Genomic DNA, 15,495 nt, shown 5'->3' with positions numbered 1-15,495 from the left:
GCATAACTATCATTTCATATGCATAACTTTTTTAATTTTATGGCTGAGAAATCTGATAAAGGGCTTATTTTTGTGAGAAGCATTGTCCTTTTAAGTGGTCTTATTTGGGAGCGCTTAACATTTTAAAATTACTTTTTAGAGAATTTTTTAAATGGTATTAATTAAAAAAAAATAGAGCATTTTTTGGGATTCTTTTTTACAGGGTTCACTGTGTGTGTACAGTAACAATTGTGTTTTATTATACAGTTTGTCACGCATGTAGCCATACCAAATATATGGGGGGGGGGTGTATTTTATTCTATTTTACTTAAAAAAAAACGAATTTGGAGAAAATCTTGTTCATTTTAGCATCACTATCTTTTCAAAAGCATAACTTTTTATTTCTCGGCTGGCGAATCTGGTTAAGGGCTTATTTTATGCAGGAACAGTTGTTCTTTTTGATGGTCTTATTTTAAAGTGTGTACCATTTTTATTACTTTGCAGAGCATTTTGTAAGGGTATTGATTAAAAAGTATCTATTTTTCAGAAAGTTTTTTTGGGGTTTTTTTCTGTCGTTTACCGTGCGGGTCCAGTAATTATTCTGTTTTATTATACAGATTGTTACAGATGCGGCAATACCAAATATGTTGGAGGTTTTTGTGACTTTATTAAGTGTTTGTATGGGAAAGTGACATTTTAGGGGCTTATATGTTTATTTATTTATGTTTTATTTATTCTAATGTTTAAAATTAACTTTTCAAAACTTTTTTACTTATACAAACTTCAATTGAATCAGCGATGCTCTGAAGATAAAGGTGCCTGAAGTAACTCTCTTCCTGCAGCTTCATTTTCTCATAAGTTTGGAGAAGATTTTTTATAGGTAGATGGCAAGATTTTACATAAAAGAGGGGTAAATTTGGTGAGTAGTTCCCTTTAAGTTACTTACACTTATTAGCAATATACAAATGATTAGAGTATTGCAGTTGCAATGTATTATACCAGTGATCAAGAGATACCATAGTCTAGATGTAAGAAAAAGGACATAAAAGAGGACAGTAAAATAAAATGCAAAAAAAACTTTTACCTTTCTCTGCTTCTGGAGCTGTTTTTACAATTTCTTTTTCTTCAGTTTCTATTAAAAGAAACTCATGATTTACTCAAGCTCAAGACAACTTTCTCAGGGGCACAATGCATATCCAGTTTCACTTTTTGTAGAAATGGGAGTCAGTGACCATCCGTGTGCTGTTTTCTCTGGTGGACACTGTTACTTACCATCCTTGGCATACAGTTCTTGCTCTACATAACTTAGACTTAAAGGTCCAGTGCTTATCTTCATATTCTATTTCTTAACAATTCTCTGCTTCCCAAGGTCATATAAAATACTTTCCCCAAAGTAAAGTGCCTGGGCAACAGAGGTTCAAAATGCTTCAAAGGTATTCTGGGTTTCTTCTTGCTGACTATTTTATGTTCTTGATTTTCACTTAATGTTTAACTACCTTTTTGTATCTCTAATCTCCCAAACTGAAATGTCTATAGAGGCTTGACACAGACATGACTCATAGAGGGAAGACACACATCTAAATGACATATTGTATGGATATTGTAAATGTTACATGTCGGTAATTTGAATATCCTTCTAATATGTGTACAAATTGTAAAATTATAAAAAATATAAAAAGTTTTGACATCTAACTTGATAATTTAAAAATACAACTATAAAATATTCTTTTTTATATGTGAAGAACACAGCATATATAACATTAGATCAGTGAAAGTCAACATTCTTTTCATCTTCAATTTTTGTATAATTGGTGGCCACTGACTATCTGTTTACTGTTCTATATGGTGGACACAGCAAGTTATTTTTACGCTTGCCATACAGTTCTTGTCCTATCTCACAGTTCTTTGAACTATTACCTTCAATTTTTTCAATAGGCTTTGTCTCAAGATGCTTTTCAGGTTCTTCTGCAATAGAAAATATAATGTTTAGAGTGGATAACAAAATGACATATGTTAATGTTGTTTTTTACTAGAAAGATTTTTTTTAAAAGCTGAAGATTATTTTAGACATACAAATTAAAAGCTAAGTAAAGGTTAAAAATTACCTTGTTGAGGAAGCAAAATGTCATGCACCTGGAAAACTTGTTCATCTGAAAGAAATGGAAGTAATCTGGTCAAAACAAAGCTCAGTTTTCTGGTACAGACTATAGTAAATATGGGGGGTCGGGGCATTCACGCCCACCATACTCTCTACCCCTCACATCCAAGATTAAGGCGCTCTAATCCTTAATGAAAATCCCCTTTTGTGTGACATTGTGCTAATATTAAGTTAAGCTTGCATTTACACTTTGTGTACAAAAATGCAATGTTATAAATTGTTACCAACAAAAGAACAAAAGAGAGGATACGTATGATGGACTAAGGTAATATCAAAAAAACTTTATTAACCGGTTCGCGACCGCCCGCCGTGTATTCACGGCGGCGGTCGCGTCGCGCTGCATGGAGAGGGCTCACGGGCTGAGCCCTCTCCATAGCCGGTAAGTCTTTGCTGCATATTGCAGCAAAGGCTTACCGGTAACATCCGCGATCGGGGCTAGCACCAATCGCGGGTGTTTTTACAGCGTGGGCTGCCGGCAAAGCTGCCGGCAGCCTCAAACAGATATGGGATCGCCGCTCCCCGTGGGATCGCCGCTCCCCGTGACGTCATCGGGGGGCGGCGATCTGTCTCCATGGTAGCCTCGGGTCTTCCGAAGACTTGAGGCTATTTCGTTTTAACCCCTTCATTACAATGTGCTGATGAATGAGGAAGAAAATCCCCATATACTGCCATACTGTAGTATGGCAGTATATGATAGGATCGATCAGACAACCTAGGGTTAAAGTACCCTAGGGAGTCTGAAAAATAGTATAAATAAAAATTAAAAAAAGTTTAAAAAAAAAAATTATAATAAAAAAACCTAAAATTTCAAATCACCCCCCTTTCCCTAGAACTGACATAAATGTAAATAAACAGTAAAAATCATAAACACATCAGGTATCGACGCGTCCGAAAATGCCCGATCTATCAAAATATGATAATGGTTTTTCAATGCGTTTAACCCCGTAACGGAAAATAGCGCCCAAAGTCGAAAATGGCACTTTTTTTGCCATTTTGAAAAATCTAAAAAAATCTATAAAAAGTGATCAAAAGGTCGTACAGTCCTAAAAATGATATCATTGAAAATATTATCAAATTTTGCAAAAAATGACACCACACACAGCTCCGTACACCAAAGTATAAAAAAGTTATTAGCGCCAGAAGTTGGCAAAATCAAAAAAATTATTTTTGTACAGGAGGTTTTAATTTTTGTAAATGTATGAAAACATTATAAAACCTATACAAATTTGGTATCCCCTTAATCGTACCGACCCAAAGAATAAAGTAGACATGTCATTTGGGGTGCTCAGTGAAAGACGTAATATCCAAGCCCACAAGAAAATGGCGCAAATGCGTTTTTTCACCATTTTCATTGCATTTGGAATTTTTTTCCCGCTTCCGAGTACATGGCATGGAATATTTAATACCATCATTATGAAGTGCAATTTGTTACGCAGAAAACAAGCCATCACACAGCTCTTTACGTGTAAAAATAAAAAAGTTATAGATTTTTGAAGGTGGGGAGTGAAAAATGGACATGAAAAAACAGGAAAGGGCCCGGTCCTTAACCGGTTAATACATATACATAAACACAGTAACAACAAAACCACATAATAAAAACACTTAAAAAGTGCACCATGCAAGGTGTACTTGACCTCCCAGGACCAGTGTGTCCTGGGCTCCCCAGCCCCAAGCCGACCAAGTCAAAACGACAAATGTGTGATGCAGGACAATGAGGGAAGTACTAAATACAGCTGAATAACATCAAATTGCAACAGGCAATATGTGCATACATAAAGTGACCGGTGCAAAAAATAAATGAACCCAACAGTCCTGTATGTAGTAGCCTAAATGCCTGAAGTATACGGTACCTAATGTGGATCCATATGGTAAGGTAAGAGAGGCAGAAAGGCAAGGTCGGAGTGGGGAGGAGGAGAGAGGAGCGAACCCCACGCGTATCGTCACCTGCTCCGGTGACTTCCTCAGGGGTGTGTGGCTCAATACCGTCGTGGTCCTGTTTATATGGGGTCCCCCCGCCCATAGGAACAATCCCCGCCCCCACACAAACATATGCTCAAAACCCTATTACCTGCTAATTTGACAGCTGCAGATGGCATGTGGTGGAATGGATCACACATATGCGGAAGTGATCTAGATCATGTGACCAGTCAGCTGCAGGAAGTGATCTAGATCATGTGACCAGTCAGCTGCAGGAAGTGATCTAGATCATGTGACCAGTCAGCTGCAGGAAGTGATCTAGATCATGTGACCAGTCACATGATCGGAGTTTACTCAGATGAAAACAAAGACGGATAAATGCGCCTGCGCTGAGAAATGGTGTCACCTGCATCGCCAATTCAAGATAAGTATATGATACAGTGAAGCAAGGATCATGTTTTTGCCACAAAGGACCAAGATGTGTGTGAGATTGTAATGATAGAGTACAGACTAGAGATGAGCGAACACTAAAATGCTCGGGTACTCGTTATTCGAGACGAACTTTTCCCGATGCTCGAGTGCTCGTCTCGAATAACGAACCCCATTGAAGTCAATGGGAGACTTGAGCATTTTTCAAGGGGACCAAGGCTCTGCACAGGGAAGCTTGGCCAAACACCTGGGAACCTCAGAAAAGGATGGAAACACCACGGAAATGGACAGGAAACAGCAGGGGCAGCATGCATGGATGCCTCTGAGGCTGCCTAATCGCACCATTATGCCAAAATTATGGGCAACAGCATGGCCATGACAGAGTGACAGAATGAAGCTAGATAGCATCTAAAACATCCAATAATTGACCCTGACACTATAGGGGACGGCATGCAGAGGCAGCGGCAGCAGGCTAGAGAGTGGCATGGCGACATACCCTAATTGGACTCAGGCTTCAAACCAATGGGTGTCAGAGAGGAACCAAAGGAGGTGAGCAAGAAGCGCTCAAATAATATCGGTACATGATAAAAGTTTGCCAGTATATTTTGTGGATTACACAGCAGGGTGGCGACAAAGTTAACATGGAAGCCATGAAAACAACCCAAAATTCTGCCTGACACAGCTCGTTTGATAAGGGGACCATGTATGCTTACAGTTCATGCCAGTCGCTGCACTGGCTGCCAGTCTCCTTTCGAATACAGTTTAAAATAATAATAACCCTCATCCATAAAGCTCTGTATAATGCTGCACCCCCCTACCTCTCCTCTCTTATCTCAGTCTATCGCCCAACCCGTGCTCTTAGATCCGCCAGTGATCTTAGATTAACCTCTACCCTAGTGCGGACCTCCCACTCGCGTCTCCAAGACTTCTCTAGAGCTGCACCAATTCTATGGAATGCTCTGCCCCGGACTATCAGACTAATACCTAACCTCCAAAGTTTCAAACGTGCTCTTAAAACCCATTTCTTTAGGCAAGCCTATAACACTCATTAACTGCATGAAGTTTTAACTCTTCTACTAACCCGTCCTGTGTCGTCCTCCCATCTGTTATCCAGCAACCAACAGGCACCAGACTTCTCTGCAGTCCCATTCACCCTGGACCTGGTATATAAGATGACGGCTGAGTGGTTCAAGCGACAGCAATTCCATTTATTATATTTTTTTCTATTCCCTAAGAAGAATGGCTTGACCATTAAATATTCTTTTACCTCGTGTTACCCCATCATCTTCATAAACCGTAAGCTCTGGCGAGCAGGGACCTCACTCCTGTTGTTCCATACAAATGTTGTGCTCTGTTACATTACATTTGTATTTGTTTCCTATGATTTGTAAAGCGCTACAGAATATGATGACGCTATATAAATAAAGATTATTATTATTATTATTATGGAGGCAGTGAACTAGTAGTAGATTAAAGGTGCTGCAACTATGTTAGTTGGATCTTGGGATGGAGCTGGCGCTCTGCAGCCAGGCGAGCTTTCGCCAATCCAAGCCCCTGTCTCTAGGCTACTCCCCAAACAGCACTTCTAAGAACCTTTTGTATAAGATCAAGTGTAGTAGTGTTCTTATAAGTTTAGGATATGGCGGGTGAGGGGAATGTAAACAGATGCGCAAGAAGCGCTGAAATAATATCCCTAAATGGTAAAAGTTTGCAAGTATATTTTGTGGATTACACAGCAGGGTGGCGACAAAGTTAACAACTTTGATGTGGAATGCCCTGTAATAGCTCTTGGGCGGTGTGCCTTTTATCGCCTAGGCTCAGCAGTTTGAGCACCGCCTGCTGTCACTTAGCGACGGCACTGCTGCTGTGCCTAGAGCTACCGACTGATGGCGCCGTGCCCACGGATGGTAGTTCGGAGGAGGAGGTGGAGGAGGGGTGGGAGGAGGAGGAGGCATAGTAGGCCTGAAACACCTGGACCGAGGTAGGCCCCGCAATCCTCGGCGTCGGCAGTATATGAGCAGCCCCAGGGTCAGACTCGGTCCCAGCCTCCACCAAGTTAACCCAATGTGCCGTCAGCGATATATAGTGGCCCTGCCCGGCAGCACTCGTCCACGTGTCCGTGGTCAGGTGGACCTTGTCAGAAACAGCGTTGGTCAGGGCACGGATGATGTTGTCTGACACGTGCTGGTGCAGGGCTGGGACGGCACATCGGGAAAAGTAGTGGCGGCTGGGGACCGAATACCGAGGGGCGGCCGCCGCCATGAGGTTGCGAAAGGCCTCGGTCTCTACTAGCCTATAGGGCAGCATCTCCAGGCTAAGCAATCTGGAGATGTGCACATTAAGGGCTTGGGCGTGCGGGTGGGTTGCACTATATTTGCGTTTCCGCTCCAGCGTCTGGGGTATGGAGAGCTGAACGCTGGTGGATGCTGTGGAGGATCGTGGAGGCGACGATGGGGTTTTTGTGGCAGGGTCCTGGGCAGGGGGCTGACTAGCAGCTGACACAGGGGAAGGAGCAGTGGTGTGCACGGCCGGAGGTGAACGGGCTTGTTGCCACTGAGTGGGGTGTTTAGCATTCATATGCCTGCGCATACTGGTGGTAGTTAAGCTAGTAGTGGTGGAACCCCTGCTGAGCCTGGTTTGGCAAATGTTGCACACCACAGTCCGTCGGTCATCCGGTGTTTCCTTAAAGAACCTCCAGACTTCTGAAGATCTAGCCCTCGCCGCAAGAGCCCTCGCCACGGGAGCTTCACTAGTTGACACATTTGGCGCTGATGCACCAGCTCTGGCCCTGCCTCTCCGTCTGGCCCCACCACTGCCTCTTCCAACCTGTTCTGGTCGAGGACTCTCCTCCGTCTCAGAAGCACTGTGTTCACCCGGCCTCTCAACCCAGCTTGGGTCTGTCACCTCATCATCCTCCGATCCCTCAGTCTGCTCCCCCCTCGGACTTCCTGCCCTGACAACAACTTCCCCACTGTCTGACAACCGTGTCTCCTCATCGTCGGACACCTCTTTACACACTTCCACTACGTCAAGAAGGTCATCATCACCCACAGACTGTGACTGGTGGAAAACCTGGGCATCGGAAAATTGCTCAGCAGCAACCGGACAAGTGGTTTGTGACTGTGGGAAGGGTCCAGAAAACAGTTCCTCAGAGTATGCCGGTTCAAATGCCAAATTTTCCTGGGAGGGGGCAGACTGGGGGGGAGGAGGCTGAGGTGCAGGAGCTGGAGGAGTGGCGATTTCGGTGACATGGGTGGACTGCGTGGAAGACTGACTGGTGGTGGACAAATTGCTCGAAGCATTGTCAGCAATCCACGACATCACCTGTTCGCACTGTTCTGGCCTCAACAGTGCTCTACCACGAGTCCCAGTAACTTCAGACATGAACCTAGGGAGTGTAGCTCTGCGGCGTTCCCCTGCTCCCTCATCAGCAGGTGGTGTCTCACCCCGCCCAGGACCACGGCCTCTGACCCCTGCAGTAGTTGGACGCCCACGTCCCCGCCCTCGTCCTCTACCCCTAGCCCTCGGGTTAAACATTTTTAAAATGAGAGTTATAACTTTATTTTTTTTTTAACTTTTTTTTGTTTTTTTTTGTGTTTTTTGTTTTTTTTGTGTTTTTTGTTTTTTTTTGAGTTTTTAAAACCAAACAATGCTATCCTATTGCTATGGCTATTTTCTAGCCAAGTATCAAAGCACACTACTATGCCAGATGAGATGACACTGAGTTAGTGCCTAATTGAAATCCAACCCCTACTAAATTTTCCCACTTCGGTCTTTGCTATGGATATGTGCGTCACTAAGCGCAGAACACAGCGGTCGCAAGTCTCACTACAAATTGCTCAGAATTGGCTAGTACATGCACTGCAGAAAGTACAGCCACCAGCAGATCAACCAGAAATCAAATATATAGAACGCTACTGTAGGCGTAAGTAAGCTCTTTGTATTCTCCTATGGCTATTTTCTAGCCAAGTATCAAAGCACACTACTATGCCAGATGAGATGACACTGAGTTAGTGCCTAATTGAAATCCAACCCCTACTAAATTTTCCCACTTCGGTCTTTGCTATGGATATGTGTGCCACTAAGAGCTAAACACAACGGTAGCAAGTCCCCCTGCTAATTCCTCACAAAATGGTACTAGATGCAAATTAAAATAAAAAAGTAGAACGTTATTGTAGCCCTAAGAAGGGCTGTTGGGTTCTTTGAGAATCACTCCTGCCTAACAGTAAGCTAATAGAACACCCTAACGCTTTCCCTGACCAGCAGCAGCTCTCTCCCTAGCGGCATCCAGACACAGAATGATCCGAGCAGCGCGGGCAGCGGCTAGTCTATCCCAGGGTCACCTGATCTGGCCAGCCAACCACTGCTATCGACGTGTAAGGGTACCACGTCATGCTGGGTGGAGTGCAGAGTCTCCTGGCTTGTGATTGGCTCTGTTTCTGGCCGCCAAAAAGCAAAACGGCGGGAGCTGCCATTTTTTCGAGCGGGCGAAGTATTCGTCCGAGCAACGAGCAGTTTCGAGTACCCTAATGCTCGACCGAGCATCAAGCTCGGACGAGCATGTTCGCTCATCTCTAGTACAGACCAATCACATAGTAAGCGTTTGTTCAAATGAACACAAATACGAATAATACCACCTATATTGCAGATTCTAAATATGTATAAAGAATAATGGTGTAATAAAAGAGAACAGAATAAGTCAGAGTCCTAAAATACGGAAAGTACACTCTTTTTTACGAAAAGAATCGAAAGCGACATACGTGGACTTATTTGTAATCCTTATACATTGGTAGTGCCTGTCCTATTCTTTGTTTGGTCAATGTTATAAATTGTGATGCAAATGGGAGGGAAACACAAACATGATAAAATGTGAGCAACTAAGCAACTAAGACTCAAACGCAAATGCCACTTAAATGTAAGTGAAATACAAATGCCATATTAACACAAGTGCCACATAAACACAACACAAATGGCATGTAAACGCAAGCTCCATGTCAATGCAAACACTGCAGAACTGCACAGAACATACACGCAAATATGATGTAAATGCAAAAACCATGTAAATGTCATGTTTGTGTAAATGACAACTACTATACTCACAGAGGGACATGTCTGTGGTTGCTAATGGGCTACAAGCTGGTTGAATGGATGCTCAGCAGTTAATCAAACAGCTTGCAGCATTTTTCCAAAAGAGGAGCTGTTTGGCTTCGGGGGTTGTGGTACAGACCCGAATTTGGTGATTCTGACTCGTTCATTACTAATAAACACACACACATTTATATTGACAGTAAATATAGTAGGACAAAGCATAGAATGTTACCTGGTTGAGGTATTATGTCCTGCACCTCGACAAATTGTTCCTCTGAAATTATTAGAAACATAATATACTTAGTTTTTTTTAAATCATACTAATGTAGTTAAATGATTTATTTATACCACCTTCCTGACACGATTGAAGAAAAATGGTGAGCAACATAATATGGATGATGTTCTACTTCTATTTAAAAGGGGAATCACAATTTAGTAAAAACCATTCTGACATCTGAGCAACTCAATATAAATGTCCAGTAACCCTTTAAGTATAATGTCTACATGGCTATTACACATCACTCTCTCTCCCTGCCTCTTTCTCTGTGTCTCAATCACTCTCTCTGTCTGTTTCTCTGTCACTCACTCTCCCTGTCTGTCTCTCTGTCACTCACTCTCCCTGTCTGTCTCTCACTCTCCATGCCTGTCTCCCTGTCTCTATCCACCTTACCTCACACGTAAGCTGTCTTATACTCATTGGGGTAGATTTATCAAGCTGCCTGTATATGGTGGTTAATAAGTGGGTTGTGGAGAGCGGGGGGTGGAAATTTTGGCTCAAAGCCTAGTTTGTGACATTCACTGAGTCACAGAGAGCGGCTTTTACCTCCAGAACATTATATACCTCTCCTTAAGGTGAACATAGTACTACTTCACTTCCTGCTGCTTCATTTTATCTGATGAAATAATTAATCCTCCCTTACATTTAATATTCTAGCCCGGAATTATAGCAATAAACAGGAACATGAGAAGAATCATCTCTTCTACACGAGCAAGTTCTTAGGTTATTAGCCAACAGAGCAAATCTCAAAAAATTAAATACAAAAGCTATTGCTAAAAAGAGAGATTGAATGGATTAACCCTTTACAACTGAGCGGTCTGAATGTTGACTTTAATGTACACATTCTGTATTAGATTTACCAGATTATACCTCATTTAACGATCACACAATGAATGTTCTAAGGAAGTACAAAAAATTATTTTTTATTGACATATGTCTCTGCATTAAATAATATTTCTTTTTCTTCTGTTTTTGATCTAGATCACTATTCACATGATGCCTGTTGATAATCAAACCAGAACGCCAACTGTCAGCCACTATTTTTTATTTATTTTTTTAATTTATATTTTTTTCTTTTTTTCTCTCATTAACATCATGCATTTCTTCTGCATCTGACCTGACAGCTTCCTCCAGGGTGGCGCTTGACCACGTAATGTTGGGCTGAATTTGCCTGGAATTACTACTTCATGTTCATGATATCCCTGGGAATATACCTAAAGTTATTACTACCTGTTGTAGCGCAGTCATACTATAGTTTTGTGACAAGTCTATTGCTCATTGACTAAATGTGCGCTTGCCCACTTCAAAGATGTCTGCCGTCCCACCTGGTAGTTCTCGCGATAGCGGGTCAGATCCCTGAGAGTTTGACGAAGCCATGTGACATGGTGTATTGCAGCTGAGCTGATCGCAGCCCTGCATAGCGATCACACCTCCTTGGCCTGTCACCTTGGGATCTTCTCTACCTTGGTAAGGATGAGCTTCCGTTTGTTGTCGGCGCTGTAAGTCGTATTCTGGCACTGAGCGTGCTTCTCTTTTTCTCTTTTTCTTTATTTTTTGATTGTATTCACTGTGCAGTGTCATGTTGCTTAGCAACAGATTCAGGACATGCGTCATGATGATGTTTACATACTGTGGCTAGATGGCGTGCGGGGGACTATCGATTGGCTACACTATTTATGTACACTTGACACTTTGTTATGATCAGATGATGCAATAATATTGCACATTGATATGCTGTATATATTTTTTTTATATAGTTTTCTTAGCATGATTTAACAACTCATTATCACACCACCTGTTTTTGTAATCCCGCCCTGTATCACTGTGTTCACAATGGTTAAGTATGGAACGTTTCCCAGAAATGCCACCCCTTCTGCATTTTTTTTCCAAATGTGCTGATCATGGCGTCATTAGAATTTTGTCTCTAGCCTCCTTTGTTTTCAAAAATATATTGTCAGATGGGTGGTGCAAGGCTTTCTGCCTATGCCAAGGACCCCTAAATAACAGTTAAGAGCCTAATTAGCATACTGGGCACTGAAAAGGCCTGGTAAAATTTAAGGCTCTCCTAAGCCTCTCGCTCAGGACAATTCCAAATATACCTGAATCACTAGATCAATGCACGTGAACCTTTTTATGATTGTGTGAACTTTTTTGCATTTTTTATGTTTCCTGACTTGTTATTTTTTCATTAACTGAGCTATATGGGGGCTTATTATATGCAGGACAAGTTTTGCTTTGTTGTGACACTAATTATTATAAATTTTTGCAATCTACATCAAAGCTGGTAAGAAATCCAAATATTGGTGGAATAGACTATCAAAAAAGCAGCATTTTTTTTATCAGGCTTTGTTTTTACTAGAAATGATTAAAAATGGTTTCCAAATGACACATCCACTTTTTAATTTATCTCAGGACAATCACAGATTGACAAAATATATATATATATATATATATATATATATATATATATATATATATATATATATACACTCACCGGCCACTTTATTAGGTACACCTGTCCAACTGCTCGTTAACACTTAATTTCTAATCAGCCAATCACATGGCGGCAACTCAGTGCATTTAGGCATGTAGACATGGTCAAGACAATCTCCTGCAGTTCAAACCGAGCATCAGTATGGGGAAGAAAGGTGATTTTAATGGCTTTGAACGTGGCATGGTTGTTGGTGCCAGAAGGGCTGGTCTGAGTATTTCAGAAACTGCTGATCTACTGGGATTTTCACGTACAACCATCTCTAGGGTTTACAGAGAATGGTCCGAAAAAGAAAAAACATCCAGTGAGCGGCAGTTCTGTAGGAGGAAATGCCTTGTTGATGCCAGAGGTCAGAGAAGAATGGGCAGACTGGTTCGAGCTGATAGAAAGGCAACAGTGACTCAAATCGCCACCCGTTACAACCAAGGTAGGCAGAAGAGCATCTCTGAACGCACAGTACGTCGAACTTTGAGGCAGATGGGCTACAGCAGCAGAAGACCACACCGTGTGCCACTCCTTTCAGCTAAGAACAGGAAACTGAGGCTACAATTTGCACAAGCTCATCGAAATTGGACAGTAGAAGATTGGAAAAACGTTGCCTGGTCTGATGAGTCTCGATTTCTGCTGCGACATTCGGATGGTAGGGTCAGAATTTTGCGTCAACAACATGAAAGCATGGATCCATCCTGCCTTGTATCAACGGTTCAGGCTGGTAGTGGTGGTGTCATGGTGTGGGGAATATTTTCTTTGCACTCTTTGGGCCCCTTGGTACCAATTGAGCATCGTTGCAACGCCACAGCCTACCTTAGTATTGTTGCTGACCATGTCCATCCCTTTATGACCACAATGTACCCAACATCTGATGGCTACTTTCAGCAGGATAATGCGCCATGTCATAAAGCTGGAATCATCTCAGACTGGTTTCTTGAACATGACAATGAGTTCACTATACTCAAATGGCCTCCACAGTCACCAGATCTCAATCCAATAGAGCATCTTTGGGATATGGTGGAACGGGAGATTCGCATCATGGATGTGCAGCCGACTAATCTGCGGCAACTGTGTGATGCCATCATGTCAATTTGAACCAAAATCTCTGAGGAATGCTTCCAGCACCTTGTTGAATCTATGCCATGAAGAATTGAGGCAGTTCTGAAGGCAAAAGGGGGTCCAACCCGTTACTAGCATGGTGTACCTAATAAAGTGGCCGGTGAGTGTATGTCTCAATACTTTTTAACAAAAAAGTAAAAACTGCAAAAATATTGCCATATTCTACACCCATATGTTTTTTTACCCCATCACAGTGTAAGTGTAAAAGTTTTGCACAGTTCACCAGCACAGTGCTGCCTACATGTTAGTGATGGGCAAGGTTATCTAAATGCCGCTGGTGACTTTGTCAGCACCGTTTAAACAGTTGACACCCACAATTGTATTGGTGCCAATAGTGGGTGTCCCGAACTCGGCCAAACCAGAGTCTGCCCAACAATAATTGTAACATAAATTACAATAAAAAGCTAGTTGTTGATGTCATTCAATGCTCATACCTATACAATTAAAAAATTTAAAATATAAAAAGATAATATCTCAAAATAGTTTTTATAGGCAGAAAAGATAATCATTTACATTTACCTATTATTTCCAGAACTGGAAGAACTTCTTTGTGGAACACTGGAAATTAACATAAGAGACCATTAGAAATAAGAACACTTTTAACCTGTATATAATAAAAGCAACTACCTAATGCAGAGTATTCACGTTTCACACATAGCTTTAATAATCATCACATATAAATTAAAAAAAAAAAACAATCAGTGCAACAAAATGCTCCAAATGGTCTAATTTAGATTATGGGAATAATAATATTATTGTTATATAATATTAATATTTAATATTAAAATATACGTAAAGTTTAGTAGAAGTTATTAAAATGGAAGACAAACCCTGTAGACATATCTTTATTATTAATTTGGGCATAATGTATTTGGTATTCTATTTAAATCATTTTTTATTACTCATCATCTTAGTACCATTAGTTCCAGTACCATCTTTATGCTGATTATACCCAACTATAGTCTTATGAATGTAACATCACCCTATGATTCCCCTCATATCCTTAATTCCCCCTCATGTCTCCAGCACACCTCCCGAGCTGCACCAATTTAATTATTAGGCTCGCATCTAACTAACAAACTTTCAAAAGTGCCCTAAAAAGCCATATTTTCAAGCAAGCCTATAACATTCCCTAACTGCATGTAACTTTCACTTTCTTTTCTCTTAACCTCCACTGATTATCCTCCTTTCTATGTAATATCTCATCACTTGATACATTAGACAGGATATTTTTCAGACCAATGCTCCCTGGTCTCTGTAAATATTGATAGGCACTGGTGACTGGATCATTCAGCATTACTTATCTATTTATTAAATTATTTCATCCCATAAAGCATGGCTGGGCCATTACAAATCAGCTTCTGTGCCACCCCTTCATCCTCATATATTGTAAGCTCTTAAAAGCAGGACCCTCATTCCAATTGTCTCATCTGTTATTACTATTTAATGTCTTGTTTTATTCGTATATGTATCCCGTGATCTATATAGCACTGCAGAATATGATGGCACTATATAAATAAAGTTTTATTATTGTGACTATAAATGAAGTGCTAATAACTGTAACAAGTGAATTAAGTTAAAGTGAACCATGTTAAGAAAAAAATACCTTCTGGTGTTGTCACTGTTAACCATTCCTCTTCCTTTTCAGGCGCTGAAAAACACATTTGAAAGTTCAAGAAGTGCATAAATAGAGGAAAAATATATTGAGCAATTCATTTAAAACCAATCCCCACTAGTTCTATGCAAAACTTTAAGAAAATGTGAGTTACATCTGTTCTTGGCTCTATCTAGTTGAATTTTAGCTATGATAAAATTTTAAATCCATCTCATGTATTTTCCAAAGGCTCAGGTTTATCCTACACTGTGTAATACTAAATTAAATAGGGGGAATCTAAGATAAAGTGATCCTACAATATGAGAATCCACTGGATTTGTAACATGATATAATTAACCCCAAATAAAGTGAAAGGGATACTGGGGGACATGTATCTTTATTTCAGCAAATTTTTTTTTCTTTCATTTTTGCTACTTTTCATTGCGACTTTT

General features: G+C 41.0%; 1 protein-coding gene across 40 annotated transcripts in view; it reads right to left on the bottom strand.

The window, feature by feature from the left end:
* Positions 1–15,495, bottom strand: part of TRDN (triadin) — a 478,227-nt gene that overhangs the window by 156,730 nt on the left and 306,002 nt on the right. For all 40 annotated transcript variants that reach the window (XR_011854160.1, XR_011854161.1, XM_072141623.1 and 37 more), the window contains 6 exons: positions 15,056–15,100; positions 13,969–14,007; positions 9,804–9,845; positions 2,085–2,129; positions 1,897–1,944; positions 1,064–1,111 (listed from right to left, as the gene is read on the bottom strand). Coding sequence is in view for 38 of the 40 variants with exons in the window: in XM_072141623.1 (XP_071997724.1) it covers positions 1,064–1,111; positions 1,897–1,944; positions 2,085–2,129; positions 9,804–9,845; positions 13,969–14,007; positions 15,056–15,100 (267 nt within the window). In the remaining 2 variants the exon portion in view is untranslated. The remainder of the gene's footprint in view (positions 1–1,063; positions 1,112–1,896; positions 1,945–2,084; positions 2,130–9,803; positions 9,846–13,968; positions 14,008–15,055; positions 15,101–15,495) is intronic.

Source organism: Engystomops pustulosus, chromosome 3 (genome assembly GCF_040894005.1).
Source record: "Engystomops pustulosus chromosome 3, aEngPut4.maternal, whole genome shotgun sequence".
Lineage (NCBI taxonomy): Eukaryota > Metazoa > Chordata > Amphibia > Anura > Leptodactylidae > Engystomops > Engystomops pustulosus.
Note: the sequence above shows the minus strand (reverse complement) of the source record. Positions and strands in the feature narration are given on the sequence as shown.